This window comes from Salmo salar, chromosome 17 (genome assembly GCF_965601325.2).
Source record: "Salmo salar chromosome 17, fSalSal1, whole genome shotgun sequence".
Classification (NCBI taxonomy): domain Eukaryota; kingdom Metazoa; phylum Chordata; class Actinopteri; order Salmoniformes; family Salmonidae; genus Salmo; species Salmo salar.
In genome coordinates this window covers 50,409,620-50,436,618 of record NC_138307.1, presented here as the reverse complement: position 1 = coordinate 50,436,618, position 26,999 = coordinate 50,409,620, and the positions used below count along the sequence as shown (strand labels likewise).

The following is a 26,999-nucleotide window of genomic DNA, read 5'->3' as shown; positions in this document are numbered from 1 at the left end:
TAGAGAGAAGGGGTGTGTGTGTCGGTGTGCTTCATTCACAGTAGAGTGCATCTCATTGAGAGCCTGAGTGTGCATGCGTTGGTGTGTGTGACTGCAGCTCACAGCGTAGCCGGGTCTCTGCCCCCCACCCAGCGTATAGAGTTAAAAACAGGGAGGACGAGAGGCAGACTGGCAGGGAGGCTCAATATAGGTCAGCCTGTCAGAGCCTGCTGCTAAGCTCACTGCACCATCGCTGACGGAGGGAGGGAGAGACCGAGACGGGAGAAGCAGCCCCAGTGCGCTCATCACAAACAAATACATTAGTAAATAACCAACAGCCCTGTGTCCCTGCTAGCTAGATTAACTTAGCACTCTCACTCTCTATCTTTCTCTTGCTCTTTTTTCTCTCTCTCGTCCACCCCCCCCCCCCCCCTCCCCCCCCTCCCACTCCCTCCTTCTGTATTATTCCAGATGAATATGTGGCCAGTCTTCACCTGCCTACGTTCGATGCCCACCTCACAGAGCTGAGTGATGAGCAGGCCAAGTACCTGGGCTTGAACAAGAACGGGCCCTTCAAGCCAAACTACTACAGGTAAACATTAATGCCTGAATGCTTAGATTTCCTGCTAATATTGTGTCACATACACTGACTATACCAAACATTATGAACACCTTGCTAATATTGAGTTGCAGCACCCCCCCCCCCCCCGCCCTCAGGACAGCCTTAATTCAGCGGGGCATGGACTCCACAAGGTGTCGAAAGCGTTCCACAAGGATGCTGGCCCATGTTGACTCCAACGCTTCCCACAGTTGTGTCAAGTTGGCTGGATGTCCTTTGGTTGGTGGACCATTCTTGATACACACAGGAAACTGTTGAGTGTGAAAAAGCCAGCAGCTTTGCAGTTCTTGACACAAACTCGGTGCGCCTGGCACCTACTACCATACACCGTTCAAAGGCACTTAAATGTTTAGTCTTGCCCATTCACCCTCTGAATGGCACACATACACAATCCATGTCTCAATTGTCCCAAGGCTTAAAAATCCTTCTTTATCCTGTCTCCTCCCCTTCATCTACACTGATTGAAGTGGATTTAACAAGTGACATCAATAAGGGATGATAACTTTCAGCTGGATTCACCTGGTCAGTCTGTCATGGAAAGAGCAGGTGTTCTTAATGTTTTGTCCACTCAGTGTCTATGTTTCGTGGCGTTATATTACAAAGGTGTGATGTTATAAATACAGTGTATTTATAAAGCCCTTTTTACATCAGCCGATGTCACAAAGTGCTTATACAGAAACCCAGCCTAAAACTCCAGACAGCAAGCAATGCAGATGTAGAAGCACTGTAAGACTGCTATGCTGCTAGAGAGATATGCTGGTAGAGAGATATCCACAGTGCAAGATTGTTCCATTCTTCCCATGTTACATAATGGTAACTGTAACAACATGATTTGACATTCATTTTTTTCTCCCCGAGGTATTAAACCAACTCTGAAATGAAGAACATACCAAGGCTCCATAAATCGTGCAGAACCCAGAAGAAAGGAGAGGGGAGGAGCTCTGTGCTTATTGCTCAGAGTGGAGGGCGTGGCTTTACCTGCGCTTTGGCAGTGTTTATTTATTTACGCTAGAATAGTGTAACTCTAACCTTTTTGAGCTGCTCCTGCCATCTTGCGCTCCTTAGCAAGCGTCTCCTGGAGTTTCCACCATTTCGTTTTCTCTTAGCTACTTGTGTGTCAGTCAGTCGTACGTAAAAACTCCATTACGAGATCTTTTTATTGTTCGTTTCAAAACTAGAGATGGAAAAACTATTGATGAAGAAAAACAAAAAAACTGAAATGTACAAAAAAAAATCTGAAAGATGACCTCTGAAGATTTAGTGATGGACATGTGGTTCATGTCCTGTTGTCTGTCTTTTCCTACTCTTGATTTGTGTTTTGTTTTCAAAGATAAATTGAAAGGGATTAGATGAAGAGGTGGGAGGGGGGGTCATTGGGTCCAATCATATCCTGTCTTTCATTTGATCATTTGATTCCGATTTGTTCGTTGTCTTGTTTTTAGGTATGTTTTAATGCGTTGGTTGTCCTATTCCCTCAATCGAACTGGACAGTGACGGGTGTGGGGCCGGGTTCTTTCCCTGTGATTGGTGGGAGAGTGAGGTCTCAACCAGTCACTCAAACACAGGGAATCCATCTCAGCTGCCTGTACAACAGCCACTCAATAATAAACTGTGTTCCTCAGCTCCCAAACTGCTCTCATGATGATGCTAGTGTTGAAGTTATATGACAAGTATTCCGCCAACCAGAGTTTATGACATCCACGATGTCCGGAGCTAGATTCTCCTTTCAAAGCATTATGCTGAATTATAAACTGGGTAGTTCGAGCCCTGAATGCTGATTGGATGAAAGCCGTGGTATATTAGACCTTATACCACCATGATAAAACATCTATTTTTACTGTTCTAATTACGTTGGTAACCAGCTTATAATGGCAATAAGGCACCTCGGGTTTGTGCTATATGGCAAATAAACCACGGCGTCGTACATAAGAACAGCCCTTAGCAGTGGTATATTGGCCATATACCACAAACCCCCCTCGTGCTTTATTGCTTAATTAGAGGCATGACAGGTATGGGAGATGATTACAAGGGGATATATTTATGTAGAAATGTCGATTTTTCTATCTTTCCTCCACCCATCTAATATCTTACTTTTTTGAAATTAAATATCTGTCTCATTATAAAGATAAGCAATTAAATGTTATATGATAAATGTAATAAATGTTCTGGATGATTTTTTTTGATTTTTTTTATGCTGTGACAGACTATTTCAGTGAGATACAAAATGTACAGCCAGGCTGGTACTAGTTTCTTTGGCCAGGTCCTCAATAGTAAGCAACTCTGTACAGTACTTACAGCTCTAAAACCAGTTGGTACACACAGCCGTTGGCAGGGGTTACTTGTGTTAAAGTGCAGTGAGGCTATAGCTTGATGATGGGATCATTACATATGCTTGTAATTAGTTGGGGATCAACGTTTCACACGTTCTAAAAAATGGTCACGCTTCAGACTTCAGTTTACCTCGTTGTTCCAGTTTCTTCTGTATTTATGATAAAAGGTAATAGTCACCTTTTTTATAAATGTCCAAGATTTGGTTTCATCGTTAGTTTGCTGAGTTTTTCTGTTGAGGGCCAAACTCCTCTGGTACGATTATTAGTCCAACTTGATTTCCTCAACATTTTAGATAAACTTTGTTAGAATCCCAGCCGTTAGGGTTTTCTCCTGAACCAAAAGCCCATACTACAAGCCCGCGGGGAGGATCCAGCTTTAATTTTTATTTTTTACATTGCATAGAATTAACTAAATCCATGAGACTATACGCCCATATGCTCCCATGTTAATTGTGCCCATACTATACATTCTAAAATGTCCCTGTGTTCATGTCATACCCGCCTCCATAATAACCATCTTCCAAGTCGGAGACCCCGTCTGTGTGACCATCCATACTACCCATATGTCTGTTTGTCTGACTTTTAGAACATTACCCGTGTGTGTGTGTTAGGGTCATTTGTTGTTAGGACATGGTTGCTTCGATGCAGTTGTCTCAGGATCATAGCCTGTGCGTTCCGGGGGTGAAAGAGCATTAGTCGGTCCAATAGCTGCATCACATGGGCAGGGTTAACGCCAGCATCTTGTATGCTTAACTCAAAAGTATAGGAATTACAGCATATCAACTCTTGTATTTATTGTTGTAAATCCTCAGTCAGTACAAATGGAAAATTCTTCTCAAATTTTTAAGTTGTCGAAACGATGTTTAAATATTGCAAGTGATAATGATAGATGAGCAATAATAAATCTGCAATCTTAAAGAATAAAAATGTAAAATATTGTATCAACCTTTGTCGTTTATGTGCTGTATTTTTATTCATTTTCATGTATTTTCTTGAATATACCTACATTTAAATAGAAAGATTGCCACCAATGCCTATTAGGCATCCATGTTTGCGTTTACACAGGCAGCCCAATTCTGATCTTTTGCCACTAAATGCTTTTAACTGATCAGGTCTTTTGACAATTAATGGACAAAAGATCAGTATTGGGCTGCCTGTGTAAACTGATTTCCCATGGCCTTGAGGAGGGCATCTCTTGACTTCGGCTGATCGGCTGCTGCTGGGAGGAAAGACAGATATCAATAATGACACCACTTAAGAGAGGACGTTATGTGACGTGCTAGAAACACAGTATTATCATTGTGAACTGGGGCGTTCACTACAGCTTGGATGATTTGATCACAAGGCCCTGTACCAGTGTTTGGCCAAGTTTTACAGGATGGCTTTAGGTTATGTTCCCTCAATCTTATTAACAAGCCATGTGTCCTATAAGACTTATTGACTGCAGTTAAATTGTGAAAGAACATGCTATGCTTCTACCATTAACACGGGTTATTCAGTGACTCAACAAACGATATATTCTGTGTCCATTTTAATTATTTTCTCAGAACTCATACGTTTGGATACTTATTCGGTCATGGGGTTATAATTGGGCTCTGTGCTCAGATAAAATTGATTACTGTGTTGCCACATGACACAGTGGGGGGTGGGGGGGGGGGGGGGGGAGACACTGGTTGTGTCTCGAGCAGTCGAAAAGCAGCTGTTGTTGCCACTCAGTCACAGTCGTAGTGAGTGACCTAATCAGAGTGCACCCACTCTGCCACAGACACCCTGAGGCACACGCACAATCAGACGTTGACTGCCTATTATTCCCGTTCATGCCACACACACACACACACACACACCGATTTCATTCAGTTCATGTGAAAGATTTGTCACACAATGGCAAAAACGCAAGTTAAAGAATTCATTATTAAACTGTTATTTTGGTCCCTAACAGACACCAATATTAACCATATGAAATCAATTGTATTTGTCACATGCGCCGAATACAAAAGGTGTAGACTTTACAGTGAAATGCTGACTTATGAGTTCTTTCCCCAAAACGCAGATTTAAAAAAGGTGCTAATAAGAAAAAAAAGCTAATAGTAACACCATTAAAGTGGCCTTAACAGAGTGACATTAACAGGGGTGTTTCACACCATAATCATGTTTGTTTTGACCTGTGTTCTTCATCCATAAATCCCTGCATATAGTATAAACACCCCAGCACACAACCAGCCACCGTGTGTCAAGTTCACCTACGTGAAACAGATATGACCTTTGAGCTTTCATTAAACTGTACACTCCAATCAGATCATGTTAAGTGCTTTTCTCAGCCAGGGGTTGTTACGGGGGCTGAGAGTGAGCCAGGCGATCTACATCAAGCCGCCTCCTGCTACAGTCACTAATCAATAATTCACTCAGTTCACTGTGGCGGTGGTGGGATGAGAGTGACCGTTGAGTGGTCTAGGTCTGGTCTATCGATCCCTACATTACCACCACTCAGTGTGACAGCTTGCCTCAAGGGATGGATGTTTTGGGGAAATATTAAATTCCCTCTAGAGTAGTGTTCGTCAATCATGATCCTGGAAGCCCTGACAGGGTGTGCAGGCTTTTGTTCTGGCCCAGCAGTAACATACCTGATTCGACGAAATAGTCATCAAGCTCTTGATTAGTATAAGCCGGTTTGCTACTAGGTTGGTATGAAATCATTTTATTGACTCATACGTTTTGTGTCTTGTATCAGGTCTTGGATTGATTGAAATACCTGCTCTGACTAAGGTGTGGAGGATATGACAGATAATATATGCACAATCCAGTCATTCTGACAGATCAAGACGGATTAAACAGCTGTGTGAACACGACATAGTTACATTCAAGCAATAGATGCAAGTGAATAGTCTACCAATACTAAATCATAATAGCAAATGTTTCAATCAATCCACAGAAGCGGACAATGTTTCTAATGTAGGTGCCATTATGGAATGCTCAGCATCAGCACCAATTCATTGACCGCATTAGATCACTGGCATCATCTACCGTACTGATTCCCTCGTGGGCAAGACCAACCCGCCAGTCACCATTTACAGTAGAAGTTAACCCCGCCCGCTCTGGCGTCCAGTCAACCAATCACACCGCCGGGGACGGATTTTCTGAACTTGGAATACTGAAATCGGTTACAATTTGACAGGCTCGAGAACCTTACCGGAATGCACGAGCTGCAGAGAGAGTGAACGAACCGACACAGAAAGATGCAGGCAGACGACATGGAGGTACCTATCATTAATAACGTTAACAATAACTGCAACAAACAAAGGCCTCTGCCGAATGGGAGAGATGTGTTCAAGAATCTGCTGAAGGATTGGGAGGTAAAGCCAGTTTGTAGCTAATCGTTGAGCCAGTATAGAGGGGTCCGTGTCGGTGTTGTGTGTTGTTGCTGGGGAGCTTTAAATGCCCTTTTGCTACAGAGCCGCTTTTGAAAGCTTGCAGCCCTGGGTTGTTATTTTGGTGACAGCGCAAGTGGATGCTATAAATACCGTAAGCTTATGGTTAATTCTGAACGTGGCAAATACAGGTAGCTTATGTGACTGTCAATGTCCAGGACGTTTTGTGGTCGAATCTTATCTTGCACCCGCCGCCTGTGAATTTGTGCATGACACCGTAGACCGGTGTCAGATTGGCAAATATACAGTAGGTTTATACACAGTATTGATGTTCGGCATATAATGAATAAGAATAAATAATAATTCGGTGTGTGCTTATTTGTCCCATATGCTCTGGCAGCTGCCTATCTGTAGATATGTCAGTGTGTAACTCAATATTATTTTTGAATTGCATTTTTTTGTCAGTGCAGAAGAGTGGTTTTGAAATTGATAGAATAAAGGCATACGCTATAAGCTAGTTTCCTAATTGTTACATATTAAGACGTAATTACTAACTGGATATTTATCAAATTGTTTCTGTAATTATATTGTACCTCAATGGCCTGTAGTTACATTCAAGTAAACACGCTTGACATTATGTTCCACACTAGTATGATACAGCATATTGTTTTTCTAATAACTAATTCATTCAGCCATTAAAAAGGAAAACAAATCAATTGCATTTTGGGTTCATGTCTTGGCAGGGCTACCCAGATCCAGGCTAGCCCTGCTAGCGGGTGAACTGTGGTGGTAGGCAGCCTACATCTTCATTTTTTTATGTAACCTTTCTTTAACTAGGCAAGTCAGTTAAGAACACATTCTTATTTACGAAGATGGCCTACCCCGGCCAAAACCTGGTATAGTCAAGTATCTAAGACAAGGTTCAGTGCGCAAGCCACACAATGCACGCCTAAATCATCATTGCCGATATGATCATCCCACTTAATTATATTTCTTTGTCCAGGCTATTCCTCATGTGATCTGTGTTCACGTTTATTATTGCATTGGCCCATTGGCTTGGCTGGCTTTGGTCATAGGTTATTTTTAACATATGCTCATATGAGAGGAGGATTGATGGGGGCTGGTGGGTATTTTGACGTGATGCCCAGTGTTTGCGCACACTGACGGTGTAGCGCAGGGTTCAATGTGCCAGTGTGGAAGGAAGGGTAGTGCTCATAGCAAGCTGGTTGGGGGGGTGGAGAAAATTGTTGATGCCCATGGGTAGCTGAGTGAGAGACACCAAATTCCCCACTCTCCTTCAGACAAACATGAAAGAGCTCTATTGAGCGCAATAACAATAAAAACCTTTCTGTTTTTTTCCAGTGCAACAGACACAACCTTCTGGCATCCTCTCATCTCCTCTGGGGGGGTGACTAAGCCAATCAGACACTAGGATTGAGGCCTGTGTTTTATTATAATCCCAATCAAACAATCGTGCGCAGAACAGTTAATGGGGTTGAGGGTTTAGCTTGGTCTCTGAGAAACATCACAATCTGCACTCAAGGTGATGAGTGTCACGGTCAGTACAGACAGCACAGTGACACCGGTGTCAGTGGTTAGACTGGCATGACATGGATTTAACTAGAGTGAAATATGATACCGATTTGATTTTTTTTTTCTCTAGTGGTGATGATACTGTGCTGGGCTGGAACGAAAGCCTCCACCCTGCAGATCCCTGGGACCAGTGGTTTAGTGTGTAATTAACCAACAGTTTGAACACCTAAATAGAGCACATTTTCGATGTAGCACATCAAACCCTGACTGGTCCATTTTCTCTGTAGACCAAAATATCTTCCCTAGTTATTTCCCCCCAAAGCTTACCTCCATTGTCTCCCGGTCACATTGTGAGACTATCGGCCCCTGAACCCCAGGCTCATCCTCTGGGAATGTGTCATTCTCCCTGTCAGAGGGTACGACATCATCTTCTCTCCTCAGCCTGCTGTGACTCTCTCAGCCATCTGAGATGCAAAGTGTGTGTGTGTGGGTCATTCTGAGTCCAGCCCAAGAGTCTAATCTGGATGCAGAGGAATGGACAGAAGTGGAGTGTGAAAAATAGCAGCCAAACAATCCTGAGGGGGGACCAGTTTCTGAATGACTTATTTGGACTCGTTCCACTGACTCAGAACGTCTTAGCTCTCAGATTGTAACTGAAAACCACCTCATAAGACACAACAAGTCTGCATCTGGAGTGGGATCTGTGCCAACTGTATTTGGAATGAACAAATCATTAGGCCAAACGATTCTTCCATTTTCAATCCCTCCTATTGAATCTCAACCTAATCTGACAGACTGTTTCTGGCTCTGAGGCTTTGGGTTCTTCAGGTTCCAGTGAATTACAGATGTTAGCCTATTCCTGGCTATTGCTGCCCTTCTGTGGTAGGATGCATGGAAAAACAACTACAGACAATCTTCACACTTCAGCAAAGGCTCAGGCACTGACACATGCCATTTAAGGGCTGTAATTAGCTGTAATTTTCTTTGTCACTAAATTGCTGCTGAGACACTCTCTCAAGGCTGACTAACGGCAGGTCTCAACCTATTTCAAAGTCTAGTCTGTCTCTGTCCAAGTGCTACAATCTTTTGTATTGGCTGGCAGTATGAGAATGTTGTTGTTCTGTGGTGCTTTGATAACTGGTGAGATCATGCATACTGTATCAGTCTGTCTCAACCTGGGAAAATAAGGTTTTTAGCGGCTATGACGGCAAACAGAGGTGGGCTCTGTGTGTGTGTGTGTGTGTGTGTGTGTGTGTGTGTGTGTGTGTGTGTGTGTGTGTGTGTGTGTGTGTGTGTGTGTGTGTGTGTGTGTGTGTGTGTGTGTGTGTGTGTGTGTGTGTGTGTGTGTGTGTGTGTGTGTGTGTGTGACTATGGTGTCCTGCAGTAAAATGCCCAGAGGGCATGGGGTGAGGCTAATGTCAGAGCGGCATCAAAGATCCTTAACTGGATACGTCCGTTAACCCATTCTGAAATGCAGGGCATGTTGACTCCTGCGCCCCTCTCATTCAGTTTTTCCACTCTGACTGTTGCCTGTATTTGCATAGCTATGCAATAGTTATAAAGGAATTCAGGGATGTGTGTGTGTGTGTGTCATGTGCCTTCATTTCCCTTTGCAGTTCTGCCTAGACTTCAATGTTGTTTTCTGTTTTCAGAGCTCCATGGAGTCCCCTAACCTGGAATTTGAGTATGGGGACACAGACAGCCTGACTGCTGAACTCTCAGGTAAGGTCTTTAAACCCTAACCCAGTGGTCACCTACCCTAGACCTGGGCAGCTATTGGGCAGGCTTTTGTTCCAACCACAAAGCACCTTATTCAAGCACCTTATTGATTAGTTGAAACAGTTGCTGGAACAAAATCATGCAAGGTAACCCCTGTAGCTTTGGTGATCACTGTTGTACAGTGCTGCGCTGTCAGCAGCGACATGGGATTGAGTCAATGCAAGATCATAGTTTTCCCTTGTTGAATGCAGCTACATTGGTTAGGTAGCTAGTCCCGCTGAGACATTAGCTTACACAAACACACACTACAGTTGCTCTCTTGTGAGTGTTCCTCAGGCTGGAGTGACAGTTGGACTTTAACTACTGTATACTCGCTGAAGAAGGATTAGTCAACGATGTCGTGAATCTAATAAAAACACTCTACAGAAAGGATAACTGGGAGCCAAAATAGATTCTTTATGAAAGGGACTTAATGAAACAGTTGGCTTATAATATATGCAATTTAGCAGATACTTTTATCCAAAGTGACTTAGTCACATTGCTTCCATAAAATTGACAAATGTGTGGCCCCAGGAATCAAACCCACAATCCTGGCATTGTAAATCCCATGCTTTACCAACTGAGCCATACAGTGCATCCACTACAGTATACCCCGTGACGTCTTTCATGACATTACCTCTGTTGAATCCTTCAGTACTGTACTGTATGTCATCCGGTCTGTCTGATGGTTCCCCTGTCTCTAATGTTTGTCCACAGAGATATACAGTTACACGGAGGAGCCTGAGTTCGCCCTCAACAGGGACTACTTTGAGGAGGATTTCAGGAGCCATGGTACTGTTACCTTCTTGTCTGTCAGTGGCGGATTTGTCTTTCCAGCCAACTGTGTGTGTGTGTGTGTGTGTGTGTGTGTGTGTGTGTGCGTGTCCTTGAGCATACGTGCGCTTGTTTTTTTTCTAAAGCAGTGAGTGTGCCAAAAGGCTTTCTGACTCACCTTGAACATGCTGTTTGTTTGCATACCCTCTAATGTGTTTGCCTGTTATTCTAGCGTTTACGGAGAGAGAGTATGTAGAAGTGTAATGGAATGGATTCCCGCCCTGGTAATCATCTGGAGAGAGAAAGTCTGATAGAGAGAGGGGGTGAAAGAGAGAGAAGGACAGAGGGAGAGAGAAAGTCTGATAGAGAGAGGGGGTGAAAGAGAGAGAAGGACATAGGGAGAGAGAAAGTCTGATAGAGAGAGGGGGTGAAAGAGAGAGAAGGACAGAGGGAGAGAGAAAGTCTGATAGAGAGAGGGGGTGAAAGAGAGAGAAGGACAGAGGGAGAGAGGGTCGAGGGAGCTGATTAATTGACCACTCCCAGGTGTAACATTTCCCTTTTTCTGTAAGTGGTTCAGATGGAGAGAAGGAGGGAGAGTATACAAGTGAACTGTCAGCAGCGTTCTGCCCAGTGGTGTGTGTGTGTGTTTGATTGCTTGCTCTAACCTGACACTTTCAGCAGGAGGTTTTGGGAGAAAGTTTACATACACTTAGGTTAGAGTCATTAAAATCATTTTTCAACCACTCCACAAATTTCTTGTTAACAAACTATAGTTTTGGCAAGTCAGTTAGGACAGGACACCTACTGTGTGCATGACACAAGTAATTTTTCCAACAATTGTTTACAGACAGATTATTTCACTTATATATATATATCACTGTATCACAATTCCAGTGGGTCAGAAGTTTACACTAAGTTGACTGTGCCTTTAAACAGCTTGGAAAATTCCAGAAAAAGCTTTAGAAGCTTCTGATAGGCTAATTGGCATCATTTCAGTCAATTGGAGGTGTACCTGTGGATGTATTTCAAGGCCTACCTTCAAACTCAGTGCCTCTTTGGTTGACATCATGGGAAAATCAAAAGAAATCAGCCAAGACCTCAGAAAAAGAATTGTAGACCTCCACAAGTCTGGTTCATCCTTGGGAGCAATTTCCAAACGCCCGAAGGTACCACGTTCATCTGTATAAACAATAGTACGCAAGTATAAACACCATGGGACCATGCAGCCGTCATACCGCTCAGGAAGAAGACGCGTTCTGTCTCCTAGAGATGAACGTACTTTGGTGCAAAAAGTGCAAATCAATCCCAGAACAACAGCAAAGCACCTTGTGAAGATGCTGGGGTAAACAGGTACAAAAGCGAGTCCTATTTCGACATAACCTGAAAAGCCGCTCAGCAAGGAAGAAGCCACTGCTACAAAACCGCCATAAAAAAGCCAGTCTACGGTTTGCAACTGCATATGGGGACAAAGATCATACTTTGGTCTGATTAAACAAAAATAGAACTGTTTGGCCATAATGACCATTGTTATGTTTGGAGGAAAAAGGGGGAGGCTTGCAAGACGTAGAACACCATCCCAACCATGAAGCACGGGGGTGGCAGCATCATGTTGTGGGGGTGCTTTGCTGAAGGAGGGACTGCTGCACTTCACAAAATAGATGGCATCATGAGGAAGGGAAATTGTGTGGATATATTGAAGCAACATCTCAAGACATCAGTCAGGAAGTTAAAGCTTGGTCACAAATGGGTCTTCCAAATGGACAATGACCCCAAGCATACTTCCAAAGTTGTGGCAAAATGGCTTAAGGACAACAAAGTCAAGGTATTGGAGTGGCCATCACAAAGCCCTGACCTCAACCCTATAGACAATTTGTGGGCAGAACTGAAAAAGCGTGTGCGAGCAAGGAGGCCTACAAACCTGACTCAGTTCCACCAGCTCTGTCAGGAGGAATGGGCCAAAATTCACCCAACTTATTGAGGGAAGCTTGTGGAAGGCTACCCGAAACGTTTGACCCAAGTTAAACAATTTAAAGGCAATGCTACCAAATACTAATTGAGTGTATGTAAACTTCTGACCCACTGGGAATGTGATGAAATGTAACGATCGCCGTCGGGTGACGAGGAAGCGGACCAAAACGCAGCTGGGAGCGAACACATGTTTATTCTTTACACTGAAATAAACACGTACACAAAATCAAGAAAATGCCGATACGTTAACTGCTCAAACACAAGAGGCAACACCCCACAAACAGCGTGGGGGAAAGAGGAACTTAAATGTGATCCCAATCAGAGACAACTAGCGACAGCTGTCTCTGATTGGGAATCGACAGAACCCAACATAGAAATAAACCCCATAGAGCTAACACAAGGCTATAACGCAAACATAGAAAACAAACCCAGGAAAAATACCCAACACGACACACCCTGACCCAAAATACCCGAGTTCACCTGGTCAGGGAAATACACTGCTCAAAAAAATAAAGGGAACACTAAAATAACACATCCTAGATCTGAATGAATGAAATAATCTTATTAAATACTTTTTTCTTTACATAGTTGAATGTGCTGACAACAAAATCACACAAAAAGAATCAATGGAAATCCAATTTATCAACCCATGGAGGTCTGGATTTGGAGTCACATTCAAAATTAAAGTGGAAAACCACACTACAGGCTGATCCAACTTTGATGTAATGTCCTTAAAACAAGTCAAAATGAGGCTCAGTAGTGTGTGTGGCCTCCACGTGCCTGTATGACCTCCCTACAACGCCTGGGCATGCTCCTGATGAGGTGGCGGATGGTCTCCTGAGGGATCTCCTCCCAGACCAGGACTAAAGCATCCGCCAACTCCTGGACAGTCTGTGGTGCAATGTGGCGTTGGTGGATGGAGTGAGACATGATGTCCCAGATGTGCTCAATTGGATTCAGGTCTGGGGAATGGGCGGGCCAGTCCATAGCATCAATGCCTTCCTCTTGCAGGAACTGCTGACACACTCCAGCCACATGAGGTCTAGCATTGTCTTGCATTAGGAGGAACCCAGGGCCAACCACACCAGCATATGGTCTCACAAGGGGTCTGAGGATCTCATCTAGGTACCTAATGGCAGTCAGGCTACCTCTGGCGAGCACATGGAGGGCTGTGCGGCCCCCCAAAGAAATGCCACCCCACACCATGACTGACCCACCGCCAAACCGGTCATGCTGGAGGATGTTGCAGGCAGCAGAACGTTCTCCACGGCGTCTCCAGACTCTGTCACGTCTGTCACGTATGCTCAGTGTGAACCTGCTTTCATCTATGAAGAACACAGGGCGCCAGTGGCGAATTTGCCAATCTTGGTGTTCTCTGGCAAATGCCAAACGTCCTGCACGGGGTTGGGCTGTAAGCACAACCCCCACCTGTGGACATCGGGCCCTCATACCACCCTCATGGAGTCTGTTTCTGACCGTTTGAGCAGACACATGCACATTTGTGGCCTGCTGGAGGTCATTTTGCAGGGCTCTGGCAGTGCTCCTCCTGCTCCTCCTTGCACAAAGGCGGAGGTAGCGGTCCTGCTGCTGGGTTGTTGCCCTCCTACGGCCTCCTCCACGTCTCCTCATGTACTGGCCTGTCTCCTGGTAGCGCCTCCATGCTCTGGACACTACGCTGACAGACACAGCAAACCTTCTTGCCACAGCTCGCATTGATGTGCCATCCTGGATGAGCTGCACTACCTGAGCCACTTGTGTGGGTTGTAGACTCCGTCTCATGCTACCACTAGAGTGAAAGCACCGCCAGCATTCAAAAGTGACCAAAACATCAGCCAAGAAGCATTGGAACTGAGAAGTGGTCTGTGGTCACCACCTGCAGAACCACTCCTTTATTGGGGGTGTCTTGCTAATTGCCTATAATTTCCACCTGTTGTCTATTCCATTTGCACAACAGCATGTGAAATGTATTGTAAATGTAATGTAATGTATTGTCAATCAGTGTTGCTTCCTAAGTGGACAGTTTGATTTCACAGAAATGTGATTGACTTGGAGTTACATTGTGTTGTTTAAGTGTTCCCTTTATTTTTTTGAGCAGTATAGAAGCTGAAATAAATAATTCTCCCTACTATTATTCTGACATTTCACATTCTTCAAATAAAGTGGTGATCCTAACTGACCTAAGACAGGTCAATTTTTAAATGTCAGGAATTGTGAAAACTGAGTTTAAATGTATTTGGCTAAGGTGTATGTAAACCTCCGACTTCAACTGTACATACATACATACAGGAACACGCGCATCTTGCCAAACTCTGCTCTGCAGCCATTGCCTCTCTTAGCGCCGTGACAAACAGAGCTGTCTTAGCTGTGGTTTTGCAGCGAATAGATAACAGCCATAGCCTACTACCGTGACCAACTGTTCCATATCATGAGCATTGTTATTAAACAGCTGGTCGATTTATGGTTTATCTCCTAATGTGAATCCTTTTGACCGGATGAATTGGACTGTGTCCATTTTGCTGGTCTAATCTCCACATTCATTCGACCCCTCTCATATTCTTTAAAACTCTGCCCAGTTGGTTGCTGTGCTGTAAATGTGGTTGTATTCTTTCTCAGCTTACTGAGTTAAAGGAAGGTTCATAATGAGGAATAATACATGTGTAGCGCCAGGCATTCAATTCCACAGAGCTTTATTGTCCCCAAAGGGCAATTTTGTTGCAGCTGCAGCATATTACATAAATTAAGAGAGCTAGGCTAGTTCTTCCCACTCTGTTTCCATAAAGCCAATAGGAATGAATAGATGGATCCATGGAAAGCTTGGCTGCGGATGTGCTGTCTCTCTGTATCTGGGTTTTAAATATGTCAAACGGTGACGGGGCCCTCATCAATGTTTTAACACATCTGCCAGACTGCCACTCTCCGTCACTGCTAAATCTGTTATGCACCCATGTCCTCTGCGTCACTACTCTCCAAGCACTTTTATCATAATGACATGATCAGAGCACTTATCAGAGCTGCGCATAAAAGTTACATGGGATGAACTTTATACAGTGAAGTTTTGTCAGAGAGCTAGTGCTTTCAGCAAGTATTCACACCCATTGATTTTAACACATTTTGTTGTGTTACAGCCTAAATTAAGATTTTGTGTCACAGGCCTACACACAATGCTTCATATTTTCAAAGTGGAGTTATGTTTTTAGACATTTTTACAATTTCATTAAAAATGAAAAGCTGAAATGTCTTGAGTCAATAAGTATGCAACCTCTTTATTATGGCAGGCCTAAATACGCTCAGGGGTAAAAATTTGCTTAACAAGTCACAAGTTGTATTTATAATAACAGTGTTAGTAATAATAGAGTTTAACATGATTTTTGAATGACTACCTCATCTCTGTGCCCCACACATACAATTATCTTTAAGGTTCCTCAGTCCAGCAGTGAATTTCAAACACAGATTCAAGCACAAAGACTAGGGAGGTTTTCCAATGCCTCGCAAAGAAGGGCACCAATTGGTAGATGGGTAAAAAAAAAGAAGCTGACATTGATTATCTCTTAGAGCATGGTGACATTATTAATTACACTTTGGATGGTGTATCAATACACCCAGTCACTACAAAGATAACTCAGTTGCTGGAGAGGAAGGAAACTGCTCAGGGATTTCACCATGAGGCCAATGGTGACTTTAAAACAGTTACAGAGATGAAAGGTTGTGTGATAGGAGAAAACTGAGGATGGATGAACACATCACTGAGTACCACTCTTCATATTTTCAAGCATGGTTGTGGCTGCATCATGTTATGGGTATGCTTGTCGGCAAGGACTAGTGAGTTTTTTGGGGGGGATATAAAGAAATGGAATTGAGTTAAGTACAGGCAAATTCCTAGAGGAAAACCTGGTTCAGTCTGCTTTCCAACAGACACTGGGAGACAAATTCACCTTTCAGCAGGACAATAACCTAAAACACAAGGCCAAATATACACTGGAGTTACTCATCAAGACAACATTGAATGTCCCTGAGTGGCCTTGTTACAGTTTTGACTTAAATCAACTTGAAAATCTATGGCAAGACTTGAAGATGGCTGTCTAGCAATGATCAACAAACAACTTGACAGAGCTTGATGAATTTAAAAAAGAATAATGTGCAAATATCAAATATGGTACAGTCTAGGTATGCGAAGCTCGTGGAGACTTACCCAGAAAGACTCACAGCTGTAATCGCTGCCAAAGGTGATTCTAACATGTATTGACTCAGGGGTGTGAATACTTACGTAAATGAGATATTTCTGTATTTCATTTTCGATGCATTTGCATTATGGCGTATTGTGTGTAGATGGGTGAGAAGAAAAATAAATGTAATACATTTTGGATTCAGGCTGTAACACAATAACATTTGGAATACGTATGTATACTTTTTGAAGGCACCGTATGTCAGACAATTTCTACCAAAGAGGGGCACTGACTAGCTATTTGAATTAAACTGATCATGCTGTCCTACAAGAATCCCAAGAGTTGAGGTAAAAAATAAAGGACAGAAACATTCCTAATTGTACAATATACTTCACTTTTAGGAATCAATCGCTCATAGCCTAGAAGTAAAAGGCGTTGCTGCCTTGATGTTGGATCATGGCGTTCTTTTCTCTTTAGTGAGCATTCACAGTGGGTGATCAGTGTGTGTACTGCTATACCTGGCCAGGGCTGAAATAGCCTGCTGTGACCATGCATGTGAGCTGGGTGCCAGGACACTTTGACTCTGAGACCGCTAGCTGCTCCTGGGTCAGTGTGAGTTTAATGACCAGAGTTGATCCCTGCTAATCTTTTTCACGTGTGAAAAGGGCAGGGAGGGAGTGGGGGAGAGAGAGAGAGAGAGAGCGAGGGGGAGAGAAATGGACGAAGAAAATAAAAAGTGAGGGAATGGGAGAAATAAGTGAATTAGAGTGAGCCAGAATAAGAGAGCGACAGACGCAGAGTCACAAGGTCACACAGTGCTACAAAGTGGCATGACTCACCTGGTCTCTTTCACCCTTTCCCTGTCTCTCTGCAGTGCGGGGGAGGAGGTGGATAGAGCTGGGTCAGGAGCAGCAGAGGGCCTATGTGATGAGACTACTCGATGCTCTGGAGGTCACTGACCGGGACAAGAGGCTGAAGGTGGCCCGGGCCATCCTCTACCTGGCACAGGGTAATCATCATCATCGTCACCGTCACTGCACACTACAAGATCATTTGCTTTGGTTGTAGCATATTTTGACATGCATCTAGGAGATTAAGTGAATATTGAAATATTTCCCTTGTGATTTCTCTGACTAACATTTTCTTACAAAACAGAGGACATGTACAGTATTTATGCTTGAGTCCTTTAAATAAAATAATATTTCACCGTTATTTAACCAGGGAGGCCAGTTGAGAACAAGTTCTCATTTACAACTGCGACCTGGCCAAGATAAAGCAAAGCAGTGTAACACATATGGGGATGAAGTAGGTAGTTGGTTGGATGGGCTATTTACAGATGGGCTGTGTACAACTGCAGCGATCGGTAAGCTGCTCTGACAGCCGATGCTTGAAGTTAGTGAGGGGGATATAAGTCTCCAACTTTAGTGATTTTTTTTTTCAATTTGTTCCAGTCATTGGCAGCAGAGAACTGGATGTCACATTCTTAATGTGAGTCTGGAAGGAGAGTTTACAGTCTAGCTAGCCAGACACCAAGGTATTTATAGTTGTCCACATATTCTAAGTCATAACCGTTCAGAGTAGTATTGCTAGGCGGGCGGGCGGGTACGGGCAGCGATCGGTTGAAGAGCATGCATTTAGCTTTACTAGCGTTTAAGAGCAGTTGGAGGCCACAGAAGGAGTGTTGTATGGCATTAAAGCTCGTTTGGAGGTTTGTTAATAGTGTCCAAAGAAGGGCCAGATGAATACAGAATGGTGTCGTCTGCGTAGAGGTGGATCAAAGAATCACCCGCAGCAGGAGAGACATCATTGATATATACAGAGAAAAGAGTCGGCCCGAGAATTGAACCCTGTGGCACCCCCATAGAGACTGCCAGAGGTCTGGACAACAGGCCCTCCTATTTGACACACTTAACTCTGTCTGAGAAGTAGTTAGTGAACCAGGCGAGGCAGTCATTAGAGAAACCAAGGCTGTTGAGGCTGCCAATAAGAATACGGTGATTGACAGAGTCGAAAGCTTTGGCCAGGTCGATGAAGATGGCTGCACAGTACTGTTTTTTTATCGATGGTGGTCATGATATCATTTAGGACCTTGAGCGTGGCTGAGGTGCACCCGTGACCAGCTCGAAAACCGGATTGCATAGCGGAGAAGGTACGGTGGGATTCGAGATGGTCGGTGATCTGTTTGTTCACTTGGCTTTCGAAGACTTTAGAAAGGCAAGGCAGGATGGATATAGGTCTGTAACAGTTTGGGTCTAGTGTCTCCCCCATTTGAAGAGGGGGATGACTGCGGCCGCTTTCCAACCTTTAGGAATCTCAGACGATACGAAAGAGAGGTTGAACAGACTAGTAATAGGGGTTGCGACAATGGCGGCGGATAATTTTAGGAAGAGAGGGTCCAGATTGTCTAGCCCAGCTGATTTGTGGGGATCCAGATTCTGCAGCTCTTTCAGGACATCAGCTGTCTGGATTTGGGTGGAGAAGCGGGGGGAGAGAGTTGTGTGGTGAGTGAGCTTCTGTTGAAGCCTATGTGTGTCTGTTGTGTGGCGTTCCCCAGGGGTGTTTGATGAGTGTGACACGGACGCGGACGTGATCCACTGGTCTCGCCACAACGTGTTCCTGCTGTATGACATGGGCATCTTCACTGCTCTCCTGGAGCTGCTGAGCATGGAGATAGAGTGAGTAGGACAACATTACTACAACCGCACCATAACATCACTACAATGTCTCGTAATTACTGTGTTATTATGTTTCTCAACAAGTGTTGAGAAACACCACTGTGGTTAGCACTTACTTCCTCCTTGATTAATGGTCCAAAGCAGCTGTTTTTATCTCAATATCAAATCATTTACAGGGTAACAATTAAGTACCTTACTGTTATTGTTTTCGATTTCAAATGGTCAAAAATAAACTCAATTTGTTTCTTAGCAAAGTACAATTTCTCAAGCAAGAATTTTGCTAGGACTGTCTGGGAGTGGTCTGAGTGGGGAGGGGAAAACTAGCTGTTATTGGCAGAGATGTTTGGAACTGTTTCTTATTGGTCTATTAACTAACTTACCGTTTGGTGATGTCACCAGGCAGGCCAAAACTCCATCCCACCAAAACAAGCTTAAATTTCAGGTGGCCTTTTCAAACAACTCTTACACTAAAAGGACATCATTATTTTATTTTTTTCACAGTATTATTCCAACCTAATGTATAGAAAACACAGGAAATTCACATGTTTGACTGCACTAGGCCTTTAATGCTACAGAGATGGTACACAGTAGCATTCACTCTCTCACTAGTTGTTCGCTGGAGTAGAGGAAAGAGACTCAGTGGGGGAAAGAGACACAGTGGGGGAAAGAGACACAGTGGGGGAAAGGGACACAGTGGGGGAAAGAGACACAGTGGGGGAAAGAGACACAGTGGGGGAAAGAGACACAGTGGGGGAAAGAGACACAGTGGGGGAAAGAGACACAGTGGGGGAAAGAGACACAGTGGGGGAAAGAGACACAGTGGGGGAAAGAGACTCAGTGGGGGAAAGAGACACAGTGGGGGAAAGAGACACAGTGGGGGAAAGAGACACAGTGGGGGAAAGAGACACAGTGGGGGAAAGGGACACAGTGGGGGAAAGAGATACAGTGGGGGAAAGAGACACAGTGGGGGAAAGGGACACAGTGGGGGAAAGGGACAACAGGGGAAATCAGTAAAGTAATATACTGCTCTGTAGGTTTAGCCTTATTAGAACTTCTTAGTAGCTACATTTTCAGAAACATACATACAATGCATTGCAAAATGAATAGGAAATATAGTCAAGATGTTGACAAGGTTATAAATAATGATTTTTAATTGAAATAATAATTGTGTCCTTCAAACTTTGCTTTCGTCAAAGAATCCTCCATTTGCTGCAATTCACAACCTTGCAGACCTTTTGGCATTCTAGTTGTCAATTTGTTGAGGTAACCTGAAGAGATTTCACCCCATCCTTCCTGAAGCACCTCCCACAAATTGGATTGGCTTGATGGGCACTTCTTACGTACCATACGGTCAAGCTGCTCCCACAACAGCTCAATAGGGTTGAGATACGGTGACTGTGCTGGCCACTCCATCATAGACAGAATACCAGCTGACTGCTTCATCCCTAAATAGTTATTGCATAGTTTGGAGCTGTGCTTTGGGTCATTGTCCTGTTGTAGGAGGAAACTGGCTCCAATTAGGCGCCATCCACAGGGTATGGCATGGCGTTGCAAAATGGAGTGATAGCCTTCCTTCTTCAAGATCCCTTTTACCCTGTACAAATCTCCCACTTTACCACCACCAAAGCACCCCCAGACCATCACATTGCCTCCACCAAATCAAATCAAATCAAATGTTATTTGTCACATACACATGGTTAGCAGATGTTAATGTGAGTGTAGCGAAATGCTTGTGCTTCTAGTTCCAACCATGCAGTAATATCAAGTAATCTAACAATTTCACAACAACTACCTTATATACACACAAGTGTAAAGGAATGAATAAGAATATGTACATAAAAATATATGGATGAGCGATGGCCGAACGGCACAGGCAAAATGCAGTAGATGGTATAGAGCACAGTATATACATATGAGATGAGTAATGTATGGTATCTAAACATTAGAAAAAAGTGGCATTGTTTAGAGTGGCTAGTGATAATTTATTACATCCAATTTTTCATTATAAAAGTGACTAGAGACTTGAGTCAGTATATTGGCAGCAGCCACTCAATGTTAGTGATGGCTGTTTAACAGTCTGATGGCCTTGAGATAGAAGCTGTTTTTCAGTCTCTCGGTCCCAGCTTTGATGCACCTGTACTGACCTCACCTTCTGGATGATAGCAAGGTGAACAGGCAGTGGCTCGGGTGGTTGTTGTCCTTGATTATCTTTTTGGCCTTCCTATGACATCGGGTGGTGTAGGTGTCCTGGAGGGCAGGTAGTTTGCTCCCGGTGATGCGTTGTGCAGACCTCACTACCCTCTGGAGAGCCTTACGGGTGAGGGTGGAGCAGTTTCCGGATGCTCTCGATTGTGCATCTGTAAAAGTTTGTGAGTGTTTTTGGTGACAAGCCGAATTTCTTCAGCCTCCTGAGGTTGAAGAGGCGCTGCTGCGCCTTCGTCACCACGCTGTCTATGTGGGTGGACCATTTCAGTTTGTCCGTGATGTGTACGCCGAGGAACTTAAAACTTTCCACCTTCTCCAGTACTTGACAGATGGCGTCAAGCACTCCTCCAGCGTTTAAAAAAAATAACATCTGCGTCTCACGAATGTTCTTCTTTGTGATCCGAATACCTCAAACTTAGATTCGTCTGTCCATAACACTTTTTTCCAATCTTCCTCGGTCCACTGTCTATGTTCTTATGCCCATCTTAGTCTTTTATTTTTATTGGCCAGTCTGAGATATGGCTTTTTCTTTGCAACTCTGCCTAGAAGGCCAGCATCCCGGAGTCACCTCTTCACTGTTGATGTTGAGACTAGTGTTTTGCGGGTACTATTTAATGAAGCTGCCAGTTGAGGACTTGCAAGGCGTCTGTTTCTCAAACAAGACACTCTAATGTACTTGTCCTTTTGCTCAGTTGTGCACCGGGGCCTCCCACTCCTCTTTCTATTCTGGTTACAGCCAGTTTGCGCTGTTCTGTGAAGGGAGTAGTACACAGCGTTGTACGAGATCTTCAGTTTCTTGGCAATTTCTTGCATGGAATAGCCTTCATTTCTCAGAACAAGTATGTCAATAAGTCAAATACTATACACTGAGTGTATAAAACATTAAGGACAGTCGTCCTAATATTGAGTTGCAGCGCCCTTTTAGGCCTCAGAACAGCCTCAATTCGTCGGGGCATGGACTCTACAAGGTGTCAAAAGCGTTCCACAGGGATGCTGGCCCATGTTGACTCCAATGCTTCCCACAGTTGTGTTAAGTTGGCTGGATGTCCTTTGGGTGGTGGACCATTCTTGATACACACAGGAAACTGTTCAGCGTGGAAAAACCCAGCGGCGTTGCAGTTCCTGACACAAATAGGTGCGCCTTACTACCATACCCGGTTCGAAGGCACGTAAATATTTTTCACCCTCTGAATGGCAGACACACACAATCCATGTCTCAATTGTCTCAAGGTTTAAAAATCCTTCTTTAACCTGTCTCCTCCCCTTCATCTACACTGATTTTAAAGTGGATTTAACAAGTGACATCAATAAGGGATCATAGCTTTCAACTGGATTCATCTGGTCAGTTCTTAATGTTTTATACACTGTACAATTTCAGGTGGTCTTTTCAAACAGCTCTTACACTTAAAGGGCATCACATAAGCATACCACTGAATCAATAAGTAGGTATATTAAATATCCCCACTGAGTCAATTTCTCTGTCACCTTCCTGCCTGAGGTTCCCTCCTCTACCTAAGGGAAGATCTACTGCTGCCTCAGTCCTTTGAATCTCTACCAACCCTAGCCATGGACTAATCTGCCTAATAGGAATGCCGTAGGGAGAGGCTGGTAGAGATGGTGCTGATAATAGCTGATTGGCTAGGTGGTGTGTGTGTGTGTGTGTGTGTGTGTGTGTGTGTGTGTGTGTGTGTGTGTGTGTGTGTGTGTGTGTGTGTGTGTGTGTGTGTGTGTGTGTGTGTGTGTGTGTGTGTGTGTGTGTGTGTGTGTGTGTGTGTGTGTGTGTGTGTGTGTGTGTGAGAGAGAGAAGGCAGGGAATTGAACAGAATTGAACATCTATTTTTAATTATTCTCCTGGTGGGAGTGACTGGGAGAGGTGGGAGGTGGTACAGGCCATGGTCTATGTGTGTGTGGAGAGGAGACAGACAGCTCGATTATGACTCAGTGTCCAGGAATGGCTTCCTGTTCTGTTTCTTCTGTTGGGTATTTCTGTCCATCCCCTTGGCTCCTCTTTAATGAGAGAGTCACCGCCAGGCCAGGCTAATCCCTGCTGAGTGTTGCTGAGGGACCCTGGATAGTGTGGAGTTAAACACACACAGGCATGTACATGCACACGCACATTCATAGACTGGCTGAGAGACGCGCACACACACACACACACACACACACACACACACACACACACACACACACACACACACACACACACACACACACACACACACACACACACACACACACACACACACACACACACACACACACATTCACCAGAAATGTTAATTCATGAATACACCATTCTCTCTTTCTCTTTTCCTTCCTACCTCCTACCCTCTTCGATTCAGCTAGGATATGAGGCACCTACTGGCTCTTAGTGAGGGGGACAAGAACAGCGAGAACAGGTTGAGAGCAGACAGAGAGGGAGACAGAGCACCGGCCTCTGTGATTCACACTTCACAGCTCACTGGCGAGGCGGCAGAGCCTTCAAGGCGTTGTTTCCTTCCTTTAGTCTATGTGCTCTTCTGTCCTGGTCTCTTATTGAGCTCTGACTCTACAGCTTAGCCTTAGCAAGCAAGCAGCCGCCTCCTACTACTTCGCAGCACCTGTTAAGCTGCGGAGCCAACACACAGGGATTGATCTCTGTCTGTATTTCTCCTCTGCCATTTCTCCTGCCTGCACTGGTATTCATTCTCAGTTGTGATTTACGCTGTTTTTTTTCACTTCAAATCAAATACAAGTTTGTCACATGCTTCGTAAACAACAGGTGTGGACTAACAGTGAAATGCTTACGGGCCCTTCCCAACAATGCAGAGAGAAAGAAAATAGAGAAATAATAGAAAAGTCAAACACGTAATAATAGATACACAATGAGTAACGATAACTTGGCTATATACAAGGGGTACCAGTACCGAGTCGATGTGAAGGGGTACGAGGTAATTGAGGTAGATAAGTACCTATAACTAGGAACAAAGTGACAGACAGTAGTAGCAGCAGCATATGTGACTCGTCAGAAAAATGAATGCAAAAAGGGTCAATGCTATTTGGTTAACTATTTAACTAACTATTTAGCAGTCTTATGGCTTGGCGGTAGAAGCTGTACGAGGGCCTGTTGGTTCCAGACTTGGGTGGCTGGAGTCTGACAATTTTTAGGGCCTTCCTCTGACACCGGCTGGTATAGAGGTCCTAGATGGCAGGGAGCTTGGCACCAGGGATGTACTGGGCCGTACACACTAACCCACAACCCTCCAGGGTCCTTAGCTTAGTGATGGTCGGTCCAGTGTGGCTCAGTTGGTAGAGCATGGCGCTTGCGACATCAGGGTTCTGGGTTCGATTCCCACGGCGGACCAGTACGAAAATGTATGCACTCTGGATAAGTGCGTCTGCTAAATGACAAAAAACGGAAATGTAAAAAATGATGAGCTTGGAGGGCACTATGGTGTCAATGAACCACATTCTCATGTAGATGCTCCTTTTGTCCAAGTGGGAAAGGGCAGTGTGGAGAGCAATAGAGATTGCGCTATCTGTGGAACTGTTGGGGTGGTATGCGAATTGGAGTGGGTCCAGGGTGTCTGGGATGATGGTGTTGATGTGAGCCATGACCAGCCTTTCAAAGCATTTCTCGGCTGCAGATGTGAGTGCTACGAGGCGATAGTCATTTAGACAGGTTACCTTTGGCGTTCTTGAGCACAGGAACTATGGTGGTCTGCTTAAAGCTTGTAGGTATTACAGACTGGGTCAGGAAGAAGTTTAAAATGTCAGTGAATAAACTTGCCAGCTGGTCAGCGCATGCTCTGAGTACACGTCACATCGGCTACGGAGAGGGTGATCACATAATGCAGTCGTCTGGAAGAGTTGGTGCTCTCACGCATGGTTCAGTGTTGCCTCAAAGCAAGCATAGAAGGCATTAAGCTTGTCTGGTAGTATCACGTCACTGGGCAGCTCGTGGCTGAGTTTCCCTTTGTAATCCATGATAGTTTGCAATCCTTGCCGTATCCGACGAGTATTTGAGCCAGTGTAATAGGATTCGATCTTAGTCCTGTATTGACACTTTTCCTGTTTGATGGTTCTTCGAGGGTGTAGCGGGATTTCTTATAACTGTCCGGGTTAGTGTCCCTCTCCTTGAAAGTGGCAGCTTTAGCTCAGTGTGGATGTTGCCTGTAATCCATGGCTTCTGGTTGGGAAAAGTATGTACGGTCAGTGTGGGGACAATGTCGTCAACGCACTTATTAATGAAGCCGGTGATTGATGTGGTAAACTCTCAAAATGCCTTAGGATTATTCCCGGAACAAATTCCAGTTTGTGCTAGCGAAACAGTTCTGTAGCTTAGCATTCGCTTCATCGGACCACTTCCGTCACTGGTACTTCCTGTTTGAGCTTTTGCTTGTAAGCAGGAATCAGGAGGATAGAGTTATGGTCATAATTGCAAAATGGAGGGTGAGGGAGAGCTTTGTATGTGTCTCTGTGTGTGGAGTAAAGGTGATCTAGAGTTGTTTCACCTCTAGTTACACAGGTGAAATGCTGGTAGAAATTATATAAGTTTTCCTGCATTAAGATAACCGGCCACTAGGAGCGCTGCCTCTGGATGAGCATTTACTTGTTGGCTAATGGATCTATACAGATCGTTGAGTGTGGTTTTAGTGCCAGCATTGGTTTGTGGTGGTAAATAGGCATCTACGAAAAATATAGATGAAAACTTGGTAAATAGTATGGTCTACAGTTTATCATGAGGTATTCTAACTCAGGCGAGCAGAACGTCAAGACTTCCTTTAATACTAGCTGTTGTTAAGAAAGAGACACACGCCACCCCCCTTGAGCTTACCTGATACTTCCGTTCTGTCCTGCTGATGCATAGAAAAGCCAGCTAGATGTATATTATCCATGTCCTTGTTCAGCCAAGTTTCCGAGAAACATAGGATATTACAATTCTTCAGATCCCGTTGATGGGATAGTCTCGAGCGGAGCTCGTCCAGTTTGTTCTCCCGTGATTGTACATTCACCAATAGAACAGAGGGTAGAGGTGGATTATCTACCCATAGCCGTAGTTTCATCAGGGTGCCCGCACGTCGGCCTCTATATCGCCGTCTCTTTCTCTTCTGAGTGTTGGGGGATAGGGCCTGGTCCGGGGTGAGCAGTATGTCATGAGCTGCCGACTCATTGAAGTAGGAATATTCTTCCAAATCGAGGTTACTGATCGCTGTTCTGATGTCCTGAAGCTCTTTTCGGTCATAGGAAACAAATTGGGGAAAACATCTATGTACAATTTTTTTTGGGGGGGGGGGGGGATCAGCTCATAAAACGACCGCTATACATTCCATTGCCATTCTAGTCTTTGTCACTTTAATTATAGGAAATGAGAACTTCCTGACCCCATGACCTGACCAGGTCCTAGACATGAGCGATATCTCTAGTCTGTTGTGTTTAGCTGTGGTGTGGTATGCTTTGTACTGTATGCATGCTAAACTGCTTCTGTGTTTGACTCTGCAGTAACAACCAAGCCTGCAGCAGTGCAGTGAGGAAACCTGCCATCTCTCTGGCGGACAGCACAGAACTCAGGTGAGCATCCTTCCACCTCACTGATTTCTACAGCAGTCCCCCAATCAGCCAAGCCAAGGTCTTCAACCCCAGCCCAAAAC

At 44.3% G+C, this 26,999-nt stretch overlaps 2 protein-coding genes across 6 annotated transcripts in view; both read left to right on the top strand.

The window, feature by feature from the left end:
• LOC106576060 (putative adenosylhomocysteinase 3) overlaps positions 1-3,873 on the top strand; it is a 43,974-nt gene extending 40,101 nt beyond the window's left edge. For 2 of the 3 annotated variants that reach the window (XM_014152909.3, XM_045699708.2), the window contains exons 16-17: positions 451-571; positions 1,457-3,873. In XM_014152909.3, the coding sequence (XP_014008384.1) occupies positions 451-571; positions 1,457-1,463 (128 nt within the window). In that variant the 3' untranslated portion in view covers positions 1,464-3,873. Of the gene's footprint in view, positions 1-450; positions 576-1,456 lie in introns of those variants that run through there. The other variant, XM_014152910.3, reaches the window with a different exon arrangement.
• A 2,200-nt stretch (positions 3,874-6,073) lies between these two features.
• The window catches only part of LOC106576058 (striatin-interacting protein 1 homolog), a 37,777-nt gene continuing 16,851 nt past the window's right edge, over positions 6,074-26,999 (top strand). For 2 of the 3 annotated variants that reach the window (XM_014152905.1, XM_014152904.3), the window contains exons 1-6: positions 6,074-6,278; positions 9,479-9,548; positions 10,302-10,376; positions 17,364-17,498; positions 19,044-19,164; positions 26,851-26,919. In XM_014152905.1, coding sequence (XP_014008380.1) covers positions 6,162-6,278; positions 9,479-9,548; positions 10,302-10,376; positions 17,364-17,498; positions 19,044-19,164; positions 26,851-26,919 — 587 coding nt within the window. In that variant the 5' untranslated portion in view covers positions 6,074-6,161. The remainder of the gene's footprint in view (positions 6,279-9,478; positions 9,549-10,301; positions 10,377-17,363; positions 17,499-19,043; positions 19,165-26,850; positions 26,920-26,999) is intronic. The other variant, XM_014152906.3, reaches the window with a different exon arrangement.